Source organism: Oncorhynchus masou, chromosome 27, assembly GCF_036934945.1.
Source record: "Oncorhynchus masou masou isolate Uvic2021 chromosome 27, UVic_Omas_1.1, whole genome shotgun sequence".
Classification (NCBI taxonomy): Eukaryota; Metazoa; Chordata; class Actinopteri; order Salmoniformes; family Salmonidae; genus Oncorhynchus; species Oncorhynchus masou.
This window is the reverse complement of record NC_088238.1, coordinates 54,493,322-54,508,669: the sequence shown is the minus strand read 5'-3', so window position 1 is coordinate 54,508,669 and position 15,348 is coordinate 54,493,322. Positions and strand designations below refer to the sequence as shown.

At 47.2% G+C, this 15,348-nt stretch overlaps 1 protein-coding gene across 10 annotated transcripts in view; it reads left to right on the top strand.

Moving 5' to 3' along the window:
• Window positions 1-15,348, top strand: part of LOC135516425 (calcium/calmodulin-dependent protein kinase type II delta chain) — a 105,893-nt gene that overhangs the window by 69,578 nt on the left and 20,967 nt on the right. For 6 of the 10 annotated variants that reach the window (XM_064940727.1, XM_064940730.1, XM_064940729.1 and 3 more), the window contains 4 exons: window positions 2,713-2,785; window positions 11,691-11,793; window positions 13,375-13,458; window positions 14,584-14,678. In XM_064940727.1, the coding sequence (XP_064796799.1) occupies window positions 2,713-2,785; window positions 11,691-11,793; window positions 13,375-13,458; window positions 14,584-14,678 (355 nt within the window). Of the gene's footprint in view, window positions 1-2,712; window positions 2,786-3,641; window positions 3,715-11,690; window positions 11,794-13,374; window positions 13,459-14,583; window positions 14,679-15,348 lie in introns of all 10 variants that reach the window. The other 4 variants (XM_064940732.1, XM_064940728.1, XM_064940736.1 and 1 more) reach the window with 1 other exon arrangement.

Genomic DNA, 15,348 nt, shown 5'->3' with positions numbered 1-15,348 from the left:
GGCTATAGACAGGGGGTACCGTTACCGTTAGAGTCAATGTGGAGGCTATAGACAGGGGGTACCGGTACCGTTAAGAGTCAATGTGGAGGCTATAGACAGGGGGTACCGTTAGAGTCAATGTGGAGGCTATAGACAGGGGGTACCGGTACCGTTAAGAGTCAATGTGGAGGCTATAGACGGGGGGTACCGGTACCGTTAGAGTCAATGTGGAGGCTATAGACAGGGGGTACCGGTACCGTTAAGAGTCAATGTGGAGGCTATAGACGGGGTACTGGTACCGTTAGAGTCAATGTGGAGGCTATAGACGGGGGGTACCGGTACCGTTAGAGTCAATGTGGAGGCTATAGACGGGGGGTACCGGTACCGTTAGAGTCAATGTGGAGGCTATAGACGGGGAGGTACCGGTACCGTTAGAGTCAATGTGGAGGCTATAGACGGGGGGTACCGGTACCGTTAGAGTCAATGTGGAGGCTATAGACGGGGAGGTACCGGTACCGTTAGAGTCAATGTGGAGGCTATAGACGGGGGTACCGGTACCGTTAGAGTCAATGTGGAGGCTATAGACGGGGGGTACCGGTACCGTTAGAGTCAATGTGGAGGCTATAGACGGGGGGGTACCGGTACCGTTAGAGTCAATGTGGAGGCTATAGACGGGGTACTGGTACCGTTAGAGTCAATGTGGAGGCTATAGACGGGGGGGTACCGGTACCGTTAGAGTCAATGTGGAGGCTATAGACGGGGTACTGGTACCGTTAGAGTCAATGTGGAGGCTATAGACGGGGGGTACCGGTACCGTTAGAGTCAATGTGGAGGCTATAGACGGGGGGTACCGTTACCGTTAGAGTCAATGTGGAGGCTATAGACGGGGGGTACCGGTACCGTTAGAGTCAATGTGGAGGCTATAGACGGGGGGTACCGGTACCGTTAGAGTCAATGTGGAGGCTATAGACGGGGGGGGTACCGGTACCGTTAGAGTCAATGTGGAGGCTATAGACAGGGGGTACCGGTACCGTTAGAGTCAATGTGGAGGCTATAGACGGGGGGGGTACCGGTACCGTTAGAGTCAATGTGGAGGCTATAGACAGGGGGTACCGGTACCGTTAGAGTCAATGTGGAGGCTATAGACGGGGTACTGGTACCGTTAGAGTCAATGTGTGGGGGAACAGGCTAGTTGAGGTCATTTGTACATGTAGGTAGGGGTAAAGTGACTATGTATAGATAATAAACAGTGAGTAGCAGTAGCATAGTAGTGACACACCTTCTTCACATCAGCTATGTTCCTGGTCTAGTCAAACACACGTCAGTGGACCTGAAACCACACATTGTAGAGAATGTATTTGGGTTGAGGATTTTTCATCATTAGTTAGTTTCAAAATGCCACAATTTAATGAGGACAATGATAAATGTACTGTTTATACATAACACATGCATACACAGTTCACACACACACACACTATAATGAGCAATTATAGTAGTTTGTAACTATGAATAATCTATAGGTGTGTTACTGTATACACCCTCCCTCTCGTTGTTTCTGTAGTGGTTATGGTGTCTGTGTTATATCTGTGTGTGCTGTCTGTAATGTATCTTATACAGATAATCTTCTGTTTTTCTGTTTTTCTGTTGCTCTCCCATCACCAGGCTGCACATCTATACAGTACCTTCTATGTCTGCTTGTATAGTATTCTTCATTAACAAACAATGACCTGAGAGTTTGAAATCCTCTCATTCTAGTCTGACTGTTTCTACTCATACCAAAAAGTACTTTTCAATGTAAAAGGATATTTGGGGATTTTGGCATTGAATCTACTTCTCCAGAGTCAGATGAACTCATGGATACCATTTGCATGAAGGAGCAAATGCTAACTAGGGTTAGAGCAGTTGCTGGAAGAGCAGTTGCTGGAAGAGCAGTTGCTGGAAGAGCAGTTGCTGGAAGAGCAGTTGCTGGAAGAGCAGTTGCTGGAAGAGCAGTTGCTGGAAGAGCAGTCGCTGGAAGAGCAGTCGCTGGAAGTCGAGCATGCTAGCAGATATCCACCGACTTCGTCGCTGCGCTAACGTCAGTTAGCATTTGCACTAGCGCTAGGTAGCAGCTTCCTTCAAACTGCACGCAGTCGTAACATTGTTATCCACTAGGTCATCTGACTCTGGGGAAGTAGATAAGGGGCCTCATTGCCAAAATCTTTTGCCATTTCTGGTATTGGAAGTTAATGATTTATAATTATTGTGACAGAAATGGATTTACCACTTTCCAAAGTTTGAGGTAGAACAAAATGTGAACTTGACTCTACTCTCTCTCTACTCTGAACTTGACTCTTCTCTCTTGAATTTTTAATTTTTATATTATTTTAGTTTTGCTGTCCATTTTTCTGTTCTCTGATGTGTTCTCTCGTCCTCCCTTGTGTTCTCTCGTCCTCCCTTGTGTTCTCTCGTCCTCCCTTGTGTTCTCTCGTCCTCCCTTGTGTTCTCTCGTCCTCCCTTGTGTTCTCTCGTCCTCCCTTGTGTTCTCTCGTCCTCCCTTGTGTTCTCTCGTCCTCCCTTGTGTTCTCTCGTCCTCCCTTGTGTTCTCTCGTCCTCCCTTGTGTTCTCTCGTCCTCCCTTGTGTTCTCTCGTCCTCCCTTGTGTTCTCTCGTCCTCCCTTGTGTTCTCTCGTCCTCCCTTGTGTTCTCTCGTCCTCCCTTGCTTCTTCTGGCCTTGTCTCTCTCTCCTCCACAGCCAATGCATACAGCAGATTCTAGAAAGTGTAAATCATTGTCACCAAAGTGGTATAGTTCACAGGGACATGAAGGTTAGTACACAACACAGAGACTGTGCTGGCACCATGCCCGCCCCTCGCCCTCCTGCCCGAATTCCACCACAAATTAACAACCACCAACTCCCCTTACCTACTACCCACACAAGCAGCTTTCCTCCTCTCTTCCATTCCCAACCACCAGCCACCCTGACCCCCACCCCTCCACCAATCACTACTTGTGGCTGAGGTCAGGTGACCCACCAGGGGGCTGGGGCGGCAGGGAGATGAGGTGACACCAGCTCACCTTGCCCTCCTCTGTAAACAAACGATATGCATGTAGGCTCTCTGCCTTGAACGCCTGCTGTGAGCCTGGGTCCTGGGAGAACGTCTGCTGTGAGTCTAGGTCCTGGGGGATTTGATAAGCCCCTTTTTTGTTTTTGTGGGGGGGTTGAGGTGAAATAGTATCAATACATTCACCTCCCCCTACTCCCTCCCCAGGGTCGAGCTCACAGCTGGCGGAGAGTTAACACCACTTCTGTTTTATGACCCGGGGGGATAGCGGGTGGGTGATGATGTCATAGCCAGATGTCCTGGTTCTTAATGATTCAATCAGAACACACTTTTGCATAAATTATGTCTGGCCAATCTTATAGCCTCATTCACTTATTAGAATCTCTACCATCTTGCCTGTCTCTTATATTCAAGGCAATCCCATCCAATTGGGTAAATAAATTCTCTATACTGGGGTGCTAGTGGTCAAGGGGTGGTAGTTGGGGGGAGGGATAGTAAAGACCACTCAAACATCATCCCCACCACCACTGCTGCCCTCCCCAGTCTCAAGCAGAGCGCATGTCACAGACAGTGAGTGTGAGCTCGTCAATAACCTACGCCCCCTGGTGTTTGCATGCAGTCATTGCATTCAGCAGATCCTGGAGGCTGTGCTCCACTGCCACCAGACGGGCGTGGTCCACCGTGACCTCAAGGTGAGTAGAGACACTGGGAAGCCAAACACAGCCTTTCCTCCTCTCCCTCCTTCTTCCTCTCATTCCTCTCCTCCTCTTTGAACTCTAGTTGCAGGGTGACCTCATTCATCCAGACGGACTTTCAGATTCATCCGTTTGCCTTTAAATAAATACACCCCTTAAGTAAATAAAGGTTAAATAAAAATGAAGAACTTTGATAGACTGTCTCCGACACGTCTCCTGGTTCAGTTGAAATGAGAGAGACACAGAGCCAATTACAGAGCCAGTTCTTCTACTGACCCTGATGGGGAGGCAGGTAGCCTAATGGTTAGAGTGTAGGGGAGGCAGGTAGCCTAGAGCATTGGGCCAGTAACCGAAAGGTTGCTAGATCGAATCCTTGAGCTGACAAGGTAAAAATCTGTCTTCTGCCCCTCTAAAGGCATTTGACCCACTGTTCCTAGGCTGACATTGTAAATAAGAATTTGTTCTTAGCTGATTTGCCTAGTTAAATAAATCAAAACCGGCCTCGTTTAAAAAGTGACAGGAGAAGTAAGATGAGCGAAAGTTAAATTGTCCAAGTAGAATTTTGAGACTTGCCATTGTTAAACCCTTTCTGCCATCCCCCCCACCCCCGTCCACCCCCCCACCCCCGTCCACAACTCTAATTTGCAAATGAAATGAGCCAGGTGCAGTCGGGAGCTCCTGAAATAATCATTCCGCGTTTGCATTCGGCCCCCTCAGGCAGCTCTCTGATTGGCTGCTGCCAGGCTGTTACCATGGGGAGCGGTGGAATAGACAAAGGCAAAACAGATATGAACAGGCGGATGAAAGGCTTCGTGTGTGTGTGTGTGTGTGTGTGTGTGTGTGTGTGTGTGTGTGTGTGTGTGTGTGTGTGTGTGTGTGTGTGTGACCCATATTGACACGCGCGCACACACACGTCATTTTGACAACCGGACACACTGTATCCATACTGGATAGAACAATTTGTACCTAACTAACCTACATTTAATTGACAGACCCAGTCTAGACTGCCAACCTCGTAACGGTCTCCACCAGACCATAAACAGACTGACAGATCCTTCAGAAAGTATTCATACCCCTTGACTTTTGCCTCATGATGATGTTGTTGTTACAGCCTGCAAATGGATTAAATGGAGATGTTGTGTCACTGGCCTACACACAATATCAAAGTGGAATTATGTTTTGAGGAAATGTTACACATTAATATAAAATGAAAAGCTGTAATGTTTTGAGTCAATATGTATTCAATCCCTTTGCTATGGAAAGCCTAAAGTTCAGGAGTAAAAATGTTCTTAACAAGTCACACAATAAGTTTCACTATGTGTGCAATAATGTTTAACATGATTTTTGAATGACTACCTCATCTCTGTAACCCACATATACAATTATCTATAAGGTCCCTCAGTTGAGAAGTGAATTTCAGAGACATATTCAACCACAAACATGTAGGAAGATGTAGGTGCCTTAACTGAGTTGCTGGAGAGGAAGGAAACCACTCCGGGATTTCACCATGAGACCAATGGTGACTTCAAAACAGTTAGTTTAATGGCTTGTTACTGTAATTTAATTATGCCAATGTGTTTTCATCAATTGAAAACCCTTAATCTATTTTATGAGAATTTCTAAGATTCTTGTTTGCATAAAATAGACGCAGACCAGTCTTTCAATAATAGGTAACAGAATTTATTCTCGGAGCACGCTCCCACTTAATCACTGAGTACTGAGAGTACTTCCCAGGGTCTCCCTATCTTGAGGGAGGATGGGGAGTAAGTCTCACGGATTCCCCTAATGTGTGCTAATGTTTGTGTGAATGAATGTGCGTGAGAAGCCAGTATAAAATGCATGGTTTTGTACAACAGAACAGTGCTTTTTGACTATTTTAGCTGGGCCTCCGTCTGTTTCATTCGACCAGTATCTTACAAATTCTAGGTTGCAGACTGAGTAGTATAATTGAATTGGGTTATGAACATTGGGAACATAATTCTCCTAATAATTCCATATGTGTTATGTCATAGTTTTGATGTCTTCACTATTATTCTACAATGTAGAAAATAGTAAAAATAAAAACCCTGGAATGAGTAGGTGTCCACACCATTGACTGGTACTGTGTGTAAATGAGATATTTCTGTATTTTTTCAATACATTTGATAAATTTTGTAAACATGTTTTCACTTTGTCATTATGGGTTATTGTGTGTTGATGGTTGAGAAATATTTTCAGTTGAATCCATTTTGAATTCAGGCTGTAACACAACAAAATGGGGAGTAAGTAAAGGGGTGTGAATACGCTCTGAAGGCTCTGTACATCAGACCAGACATACCTCTCAAACTGTTCCTTCAACACTCAATGACTTCTTTGTACTGGATGCTGACAGCACTCTGTTCAGCTCTGCCTCCTCCGTTCCTGCTCATCTGTCATCTCCTTTTTCATGCCTCATCCCTCTCTCTCATCCCTCTCTCTCATCCCTCTCTCTCATCCCTCTCTCTCATCCCTCTCTCTCATCCCTCTCTCTATCGCTCCACTGCCCTTTTTTCTTTTCACCCTGAACTGAACTCTTCCCTCTTGTCCTCCCTCATTCCCCCCTCTTGTTGTCATCCTCTCTCCTCCTTCCCATCTGTCCTCCCTCATTCCCCCCACTTGTTGTCGTCCTCTCTCCTCCTCCCCCTCTGTCCTCCCTCATTCCCCCCTCTTGTTGTTGTCCTCTCCTCCTCCCCCTCTGTCCTCCCTCATTACCCCCACTTGTTGTCGTCCTCTCTCCTCTCTCCTCCTCCCCCTCTGTCCTCCCTCATTATCCCCCCCCTTGTTGTCGTCCTCTCTCCTCCTCCCTCATTCCCCCTCTTGTTGTCGTCCTCTCTCCTCCCCCTCTGTCCTCCCTCATTACCCCCTCTCTTGTTGTCGTCCTCTCTCCTCCACCTCTGTCCTCCCTCATTCCCCCTCTTGTTGTCCTCTCTCCTCCTCCCCCTCTGTCCTCCCTCATTCCCCCTCTTGTTGTCGTCTTCTCTCCTCCCCCTCTGTCCTCCCTCATTAGCCCTTTTCTTGTTGTCGTCCTCTCTCCTCCTCCCCCTCTGTCCTCCCTCATTACCTCCTCTCTTGTTGTCGAACCTCTCGCCTCCTCTTCCTCCCAGCTGGTCATCCTCTCCTCCTCCACCTCTTCCTCCCAGCTGGTCGTCCATTCTCCTCCTCCCCCTGTCCTCTTTCTCCCAGCTGGTAGTCCTCTCTCCTCCTCCTCCTCTTCCTCCCAGCTGGTAGTCCTCTCTTCTCCTCCCCCTCTGTCCTCCTCTTCCTTCCAGCTGGTAGTCCCCTCTCCTCCTCCCCCTCTGTCCTCCTCTTCCTTCCAGCTGGTAGTCCTCTCCTCCTCCTCCTCTTCCTCCCAGCTGGTAGTCCTCTCTCCTCCTCCCCCTCTGTCCTCCTCTTCCTCCCAGCTGGTAGTCCCCTCCTCCTCCCCCTCTGTCCTCCTCTTCCTCCCAGCTGGTAGTCCCCTCTCCTCCTCCCCCTCTGTCCTCCTCTTCCTTCCAGCTGGTAGTCCCCTCTCCTCCTCCCCCTCTGTCCTCCTCTTCCTTCCAGCTGGTAGTCCTCTCTCCTCCTCCTCCTCTTCCTCCCAGCTGGTAGTCCTCTCTTCTCCTCCCCCTCTGTCCTCCTCTTCCTTCCAGCTGGTAGTCCCCTCTCCTCCTCCCCCTCTGTCCTCCTCTTCCTTCCAGCTGGTAGTCCCCTCTCCTCCTCCCCCTCTGTCCTCCTCTTCCTTCCAGCTGGTAGTCCTCTCCTCCTCCTCCTCTTCCTCCCAGCTGGTAGTCCTCTCTCCTCCTCCCCCTCTGTCCTCCTCTTCCTCCCAGCTGGTATTCCTCTCTTCTCCTCCCCCTCTGTCCTCCTCTTCCTCCCAGCTGGTATTCCTCTCTTCTCCTCCCCCTCTGTCCTCCTCTTCCTCCCAGCTGGTAGTCCTCTCTCCTCCTCCCCCTCTGTCCTCCTCTTCCTCCCAGCTGGTAGTCCTCTCTCCTCCTCCCCCTCTGTCCTCCTCTTCCTCCCAGCTGGTTAATCCTCTCTCCTCCTCCCCCTCTGTCCTCCTCTTCCTCCCAGCTGGTAGTCCTCTCTTCTCCTCCCCCTCTGCCCTCCTCTTCCTCCCAGCTGGTAGTCCTCTCTCCTCCTCCCCCTCTGTCCTCCTCTTCCTCCCAGCTGGTAGTCCTCTCTCCCACTCTGTCCTCCTCTTCCTCCCAGCTGGTTAATCCTCTCTCCTCCTCCCCCTCTGTCCTCCTCTTCCTCCCAGCTGGTAGTCCTCTCTTCTCCTCCCCCTCTGCCCTCCTCTTCCTCCCAGCTGGTTAGTCCTCTCTCCTCCTCCCCCTCTGCCATGCTCTAATCTCTGAGGCTGTTGCTCTCTAACTCTGTCTGTCCACACGGGAAGCCAAGACACTCTGGATGATGCTGGTCTGGATGACTACATGAGACCAGGGCTGTCCCTCTCCTCTGCCTTCCCTCTAGGTTTAGATACCAAGCCACTGGTTTAAATCCCTGAAGACAAGAGAGACTGATAGCGAGGAGATACAGAGAGACTGATAGCTAGGATATTGAGGAATAGACGTTTCCAGATATGCACAAGGGCAGACGTGTGTGAGTGTTGTCGCATTTGCCAGCGTTGTGTGTATGCCAGCATGGATGTGTGTGTGACTGACAGAAAGCCAAGTGTAGCAGTAGATATGTTAAGGCCAACCAGGCTCGATGAACTTGGAGGAATTACATTTCTATGGCTGAGAGACTGATTCAAATTAGACCCGTTGCACAGGAACCCTGAGGACCGGGAGTATATACCCTGATCACAGAGAGACCGATGAGATCCACACACAGACACAGGAACCCTGAGGACCGGGAGTATATACCCTGATCACAGAGAGACCGATGAGATCCACACACAGACACAGGAACCCTGAGGACCGGGAGTATATACCCTGATCACAGAGAGACCGATGAGATCCACACACAGACACAGGAACCCTGAGGACCGGGAGTATATACCCTGATCACAGAGAGACCGATGAGATCCACACACAGACACAGGAACCCTGAGGACCGGGAGTATATACCCTGATCACAGAGAGACCGATGAGATCCACACACAGACACAGGAACCCTGAGGACCGGGAGTATATACCCTGATCACAGAGAGACCGATGAGATCCACACACAGACACAGGAACCCTGAGGACCGGGAGTATATACCCTGATCACAGAGAGACCGATGAGATCCACACACAGACACAGGAACCCTGAGGACCGGGAGTATATACCCTGATCACAGAGAGACCGATGAGATCCACACACAGACACAGGAACCCTGAGGACCGGGAGTATATACCCTGATCACAGAGAGACCGATGAGATCCACACACAGACACAGGAACCCTGAGGACCGGGAGTATATACCCTGATCACAGAGAGACCGATGAGATCCACACACAGACACAGGAACCCTGAGGACCGGGAGTATATACCCTGATCACAGAGAGACCGATGAGATCCACACACAGACACAGGAACCCTGAGGACCGGGAGTATATACCCTGATCACAGAGAGACCGATGAGATCCACACACAGACACAGGAACCCTGAGGACCGGGAGTATATACCCTGATCACAGAGAGACCGATGAGATCCACACACAGACACAGGAACCCTGAGGACCGGGAGTATATACCCTGATCACAGAGAGACCGATGAGATCCACACACAGACACAGGAACCCTGAGGACCGGGAGTATATACCCTGATCACAGAGAGACCGATGAGATCCACACACAGACACAGGAACCCTGAGGACCGGGAGTATATACCCTGATCACAGAGAGACCGATGAGATCCACACACAGACACAGGAACCCTGAGGACCGGGAGTATATACCCTGATCACAGAGAGACCGATGAGATCCACACACAGACACAGCGAGGTGCTTCAGGAAAGAACCCCACAGTCTCACCACAGTTCATTTTCCAGTCTTGAATGCTCTACTGGTTAGGTACTATAGTTCTCATATGTGCTTTTAGGTTAGATTATAAAGTGTTGATTAGCCTACTTAGGGCTTGTTAGGGCATATTGACTTTTCCATACTACTTTTTGGTTATGAAGCCCATTACTTATAGCCCATTAGGGATGATGTGTTATAGTGAAGGATGATGTGTTTATAGTGAAGGATGATGTGTTTATAGTGAAGGATGATGTGTTATAGTGAAGGATGGTGTGTTTATGGTGAAGGATGATGTGTTTATGGTGAAGGATGATGTGTTTATAGGGAAGGATGATGTGTTTATAGTGAAGGATGATGTGTTTATAGTGAAGGATGATGTGTTTATAGTGAAGGATGATGTGTTTATAGTGAAGGATGATGTGTTTATAGTGAAGGATGATGTGTTTATAGTGAAGGATGATGTGTTTATAGTGAAGGATGATGTGTTATAGTGAAGGATGATGTGTTATAGTGAAGGATGATGTGTTATAGTGAAGGATGATGTGTTATAGTGAAGGATGATGTGTTATAGTGAAGGATGATGTGTTATAGTGAAGGATGATGTGGTTATAGTGAAGGATGATGTGTTATAGTGAAGGATGATGTGTTATAGTGAAGGATGATGTGTTATAGTGAAGATGATGTTATGAGACTGGGAATTATATATATATTTTCATTGTCCCCTTCCAGTCTCATCATACAGGTTATGTGATTTTTTTGGGGGGGGGGGGGATGGGAGGGTGGGATGATTGGGATGTTTGCAATGACTGCATGGCACTGCTGACTGCTCTTACCGCCCCTCACACCATAGCATGAGCCCTGCCCTCAGATCTGCACAAATCACGACTCACGAATGCTCTACTAACTGCACCAGTGAATGACCATACATTTACCCTGTTTGACTCGATGCTATACGACAGGGGTAGACACCCCTGATCCTGGAGTGCCAGTGGCCACTTCATGTTTTTGAATTAACCGACCTGGAAGACCAGGTGTGTTGAATTTAGTCAATCACTGAACTGATCAGTTAGCTCAGTTGGTCTGGTGCCCAGTTGGAACAAAATCCTGCAGCACTCCAGGAACAGGGTTGCCTACCGCTGCTATATGATATTGAGAAATTGATTCCATTTGTATTTCTACACCATATGGGATATCTAGGCCATAGAATGGGATATCTAGGCCATAGAAGTGGATTTAGTCTACTGATATGAATACCGTTCTTGGGGTAGTGTAACTAATGTTTTTGCCACACAAGCAAAGCAACTTCACTCCAAAAAGTCGCTGAAACGGCTCTCGCTCGACATGCAACACATCTCCTGTTTGTTTTTATATTAAAAGTATTTCCTTTCTGATACATTTCTGCTAATTACTTTCAAAATGTCAGCAAGTGCATTATTCATCAACCCAGAACCCAAGGTAACCTTTTCTCTAAGCCCCTCCTCTTCCTGTTCCAACACTGGCGATACGCAAATCCCTGTCGACCTCCTCTGACCTTGTAGCCCGGCCCCTCGAGCTATAGAGACAGACGAACCAATTAGACGCCAGGACCAGAGGAATGTGGCCTATTGCACACGCTTGTGTCTCTCTAAAGATCTGTGTCCGTACCACAGTGTCGACCCTGTTACTTAACACTGGTCTGGGTGGTGGAATATTTTCCCCAGTGAGTGTTGAGTGAGAGCGTTGAGTCATAGCTGCTTTTCTGGAGAGTGATCTTGGTGACAATGACCACTCATGGCCCCACAGGGACACTGGGTTTTTACCGAAGAGTTAATAATGTGCCTAAAATATACTTTGGTTAGTTGAATTTGGTCGTATTTTGAGGGGCATATTATTTTTCAATGGTGAAGATGACCCACCGTCTCGGTTCACCCAGCATACTAGACAGAATACACGTGTATAATACAGTGGGTATGTTGCCAACACTTAATTTTCATGTGTTTTGCTGCATGAGAAGTGTTGAAACCCTGTTCCCATCTCTCCACTCCAAGCCTGAGAACCTGCTCCTGGCCAGTAAGCTGAAGGGAGCAGCGGTAAAGCTGGCAGACTTTGGTCTGGCCATCGAGGTGCAGGGAGACCAGCAGGCATGGTTCGGTGAGTACCAGTCAGTCACACAAACATCTGTTCAAATATCTTCAACTTAGAGGGTCCATTGGGGATTTGTTTGAAACAATAACGACAGATATAGAAAATAAGGCCTTGTTGACAATAATCAAAACGTTGACTCCGTTAAAATGTTGTATGTGTATATACACTACCGTTCAGAAGTTTGGGATCACTTAGAAGTGTCCTTGTTTTTGAAAGAAAAGCACTTTTTTGTCCATTTAAAATAACATCAAATTGATCAGAAATACAGTGTAGATATTAATGTTGTAGATGACTATTGTAGCTGGAAATGGCAGATTTCATTAAATATATATATTTTTAATGGAATATCTACATAGGCGTACAGAGGCAACCATCACTCCTGACTTCCAATGCCACGTTGTGTGTTAGCTAATCCAAGTTTATCATATTAAAAGGCTAATTGATCATTAGAAAACCCTTTTGCAATGAAACCTGAAAACTGTTGTGCTGATTTAAAAAAGCAATAAAACTGGCCTTCTTTAGACTAGTTGAGTATCTGGAGCATCAGCATTTGTGCATTTGATTACATGCTCAAAATGGCCAGAAACAAAGACCTTTCTTATGAAACTCGTCAATTTATTCTTGTTCTGAGAAATGAAGGCTATTCCATGCGAGAAATTGCCGAGAAACTGAAGATCTCGTACAATGCTGTGTACTCCTCCCTTCACAGAACAGGCTAGACTTGCTCTAACCAGAATAGAAAGAGGTGCACCGGGGCCTCCCACTCAACTGAGCAGGAGGACAAGTACATTAGTGTCTAGTTTGAGAAACAGACACCTCACAAGTCCTCAACTGGCAGCTTCATTAAATAGTACCTGCAAAACACCAGTCTCAATGTCAACAGTGAAGAGGCGACTCCAGGATGCTGGCCTTCTAGGCAGAGTTCCTCTGTCCAGTCTCAACGTCAACAGTGAAGCGACAACTCCGGGATGCTGACCCTCTAGGCAGAGTTCCTCTGTCCAGTCTCAACGTCAACAGTGAAGAGGGGACTCCGGGATGCTGACCTAGGCAGAGTTCCTCTGTCCAGTCTCAACGTCAACAGTGAAGCGACAACTCCGGGATGCTGGCCTTTTAGGCATGCACCACCACCAGTGCTGATATGAAGTCTCTTGTGTGAAACAATGAGGAGTGTCAGTGCTCTGGGTTTATAGTGCAGGTTTTGATAGGTGGATTAATGGGACTATTTTCCTGCTCATCCCCACAGAATTGAGGAATAATTATACTAATCCCCTAGGCTGGCTGTCACCTGAGAATCATCTACTCACTTCACTCGTTGTGCCCCAGGGCATGCTGGTACTTGGAGTTCTTTAGAGAAGTAGGTTGCGATTGTTTGGCGCGGATCCACATTATGCACCCAAGAGGGCCGTTCCAGTGGGGAAGTTTTTGGGAGCTTGTTAACCGTGGCCCATAAATGTTGCGTTTTGGATTTGTTTGACCTCTAATTTGCTACTGTGGCATTATTTTTTCTAAAAACTGAGAAAAGGCCCCCCATTGACTGTAGATGCATCTTGGGAAATGTAGTTAATTTATGTCTCGTCTCTGTTCCAGGTTTTGCGGGAACCCCAGGCTACTTGTCCCCAGAGGTTCTGAGGAAAGACCCCTATGGGAAACCTGTGGACATGTGGGCCTGTGGTAAGGAACTTCCCAACAGAACAATCTCTTTGAGCTAACATGGTTCTCACACAGACGAGGAGTTCCTCCAGTTCACACTCCTTGAATTAATCACTGCAGCTGCTCGTTACATAACTCATCAAGGGCCAGGCCACATGGGCTTTACATGTCTATAACACACTCATTCACACACCTGCGCTTGGTCTATGAGTCCCGGGTAAAAATGGCAGTGTTCGATTAAGTTGAACCGCGGTGCACCGGTCTATGGCCCGTGACGTGAACGGGCAAAAGCGCTGAGGGAGGGGTGCCCTTCTCAAATTGAAAAGTCATTTGTGTCTCTGTCATGTTGTCATTGTCAACAAGACAGCATGGTGCATCGTTCAGAAACATACAGGATCTTTTTTTACATAAAATATATGTTAGAATTTTCAAACTAGTTTTCATTGGGAAAGGCAAATGAAGCGTTTTTATTAAAAAGCAATCACCTTTGCATATGAAATCCTTCTCATTATTCCACATGCTTTAACCGATGTCACTGTTCTGAGCCAACATCGCCATCGGCCAAAATGGGGCACCTGGTTCCAACACTAATGAAACTAAAGCCATCACTTTTCAGCTGGTGCAAACTCCTCCCACCAGGGAGTGCTCCACTGACCAATCTGGGCCCTTTATCTCCTGCCGGTAACCTACCAGCCAGCGAGTAACACAATGCAAAGTGTTTGGCTTGTTTGTCACCACGGCGATTGTGACGCGAAAGCCCATATAGTGGGAGGAGTCTACTGTATGTGAGGGAGTTACTTCCAGTCCTCTCCTGACCTCTTCATGCATATAACATTAGCATATTTTAGCCAATAGTTATGTCAGTAAATGTCATTATTATTAATATTATACATTATTTATTTTATTATTATAATATATATTGTTATTAGATATTATTATAAATATGTATTATTGTTATTAGATATTATTATTATTTTTATTAATATGTATTATTATTATTGGGTTGTGCTGTGTTTGATTGTAATTTCTCCTCTTGCTGAGTTTTTAGTATAATGATGATTATCACACTGCTTGCGAATTTCCTCTATTTTAAAGTGACATTTATTCATAATTGGCATCACCCTGATTTTGTGTGTGTGTGACCAGGTGTGATCCTCTACATTCTCCTGGTGGGCTACCCTCCCTTCTGGGACGAAGACCAGCACAGACTGTACCAGCAGATCAAGGCTGGGGCCTACGACGTGAGTACCGCACACACACGCACACACACACACACACACACACACACACACACACACACATATCCCAACAGCAGTGTTTGACACTTGTTTTACTGCAGATATCTATTCATCCAGCTTTCACTGACAGCCTAGCTGACACAAATATTGACATGAGCTTAAGCCAGGCTTAGATCAATACAGACATCTCCCATCAGTTTCCAAGACTTTAATCACAATCACTTAACTTTAGCAGGCAAAGCTCATCTCCTGTTTGAGTGGCAGGAATAGGACATCTCTTACACCAGAAGGAAAGGTGTTAGCCACTTGTTTTCCCATCGACGCAAGGCCATACATGACACATCAGATCGTGTCTGTCTGTGTTTTGGCTGAGCATTGCCACTCCCAGCATGCTGTTGGAACACAGGCTGTGTGCCTTTCTAGCGGTGGCTGTTCCCTCCTCGTACTGTTTGCCTGCCCACGCCAATGACAACGCCTGTCCCAGACAGATTGAGTCTTAGGAGGAAGGGGAGAGAGGAGAAGGAGAGGCAGGGACAGCCCGACACGATGGCTCAAGCTTAATTTAGCTCTGTATACATGCACCTGATCCTCAGTGATTCTGTGTTTTTGTCAACCTTGTGAAGTTATTTTGTCAGTTATCTCTCGGTCCTGGTTTCTCCAATGGCACATTTCC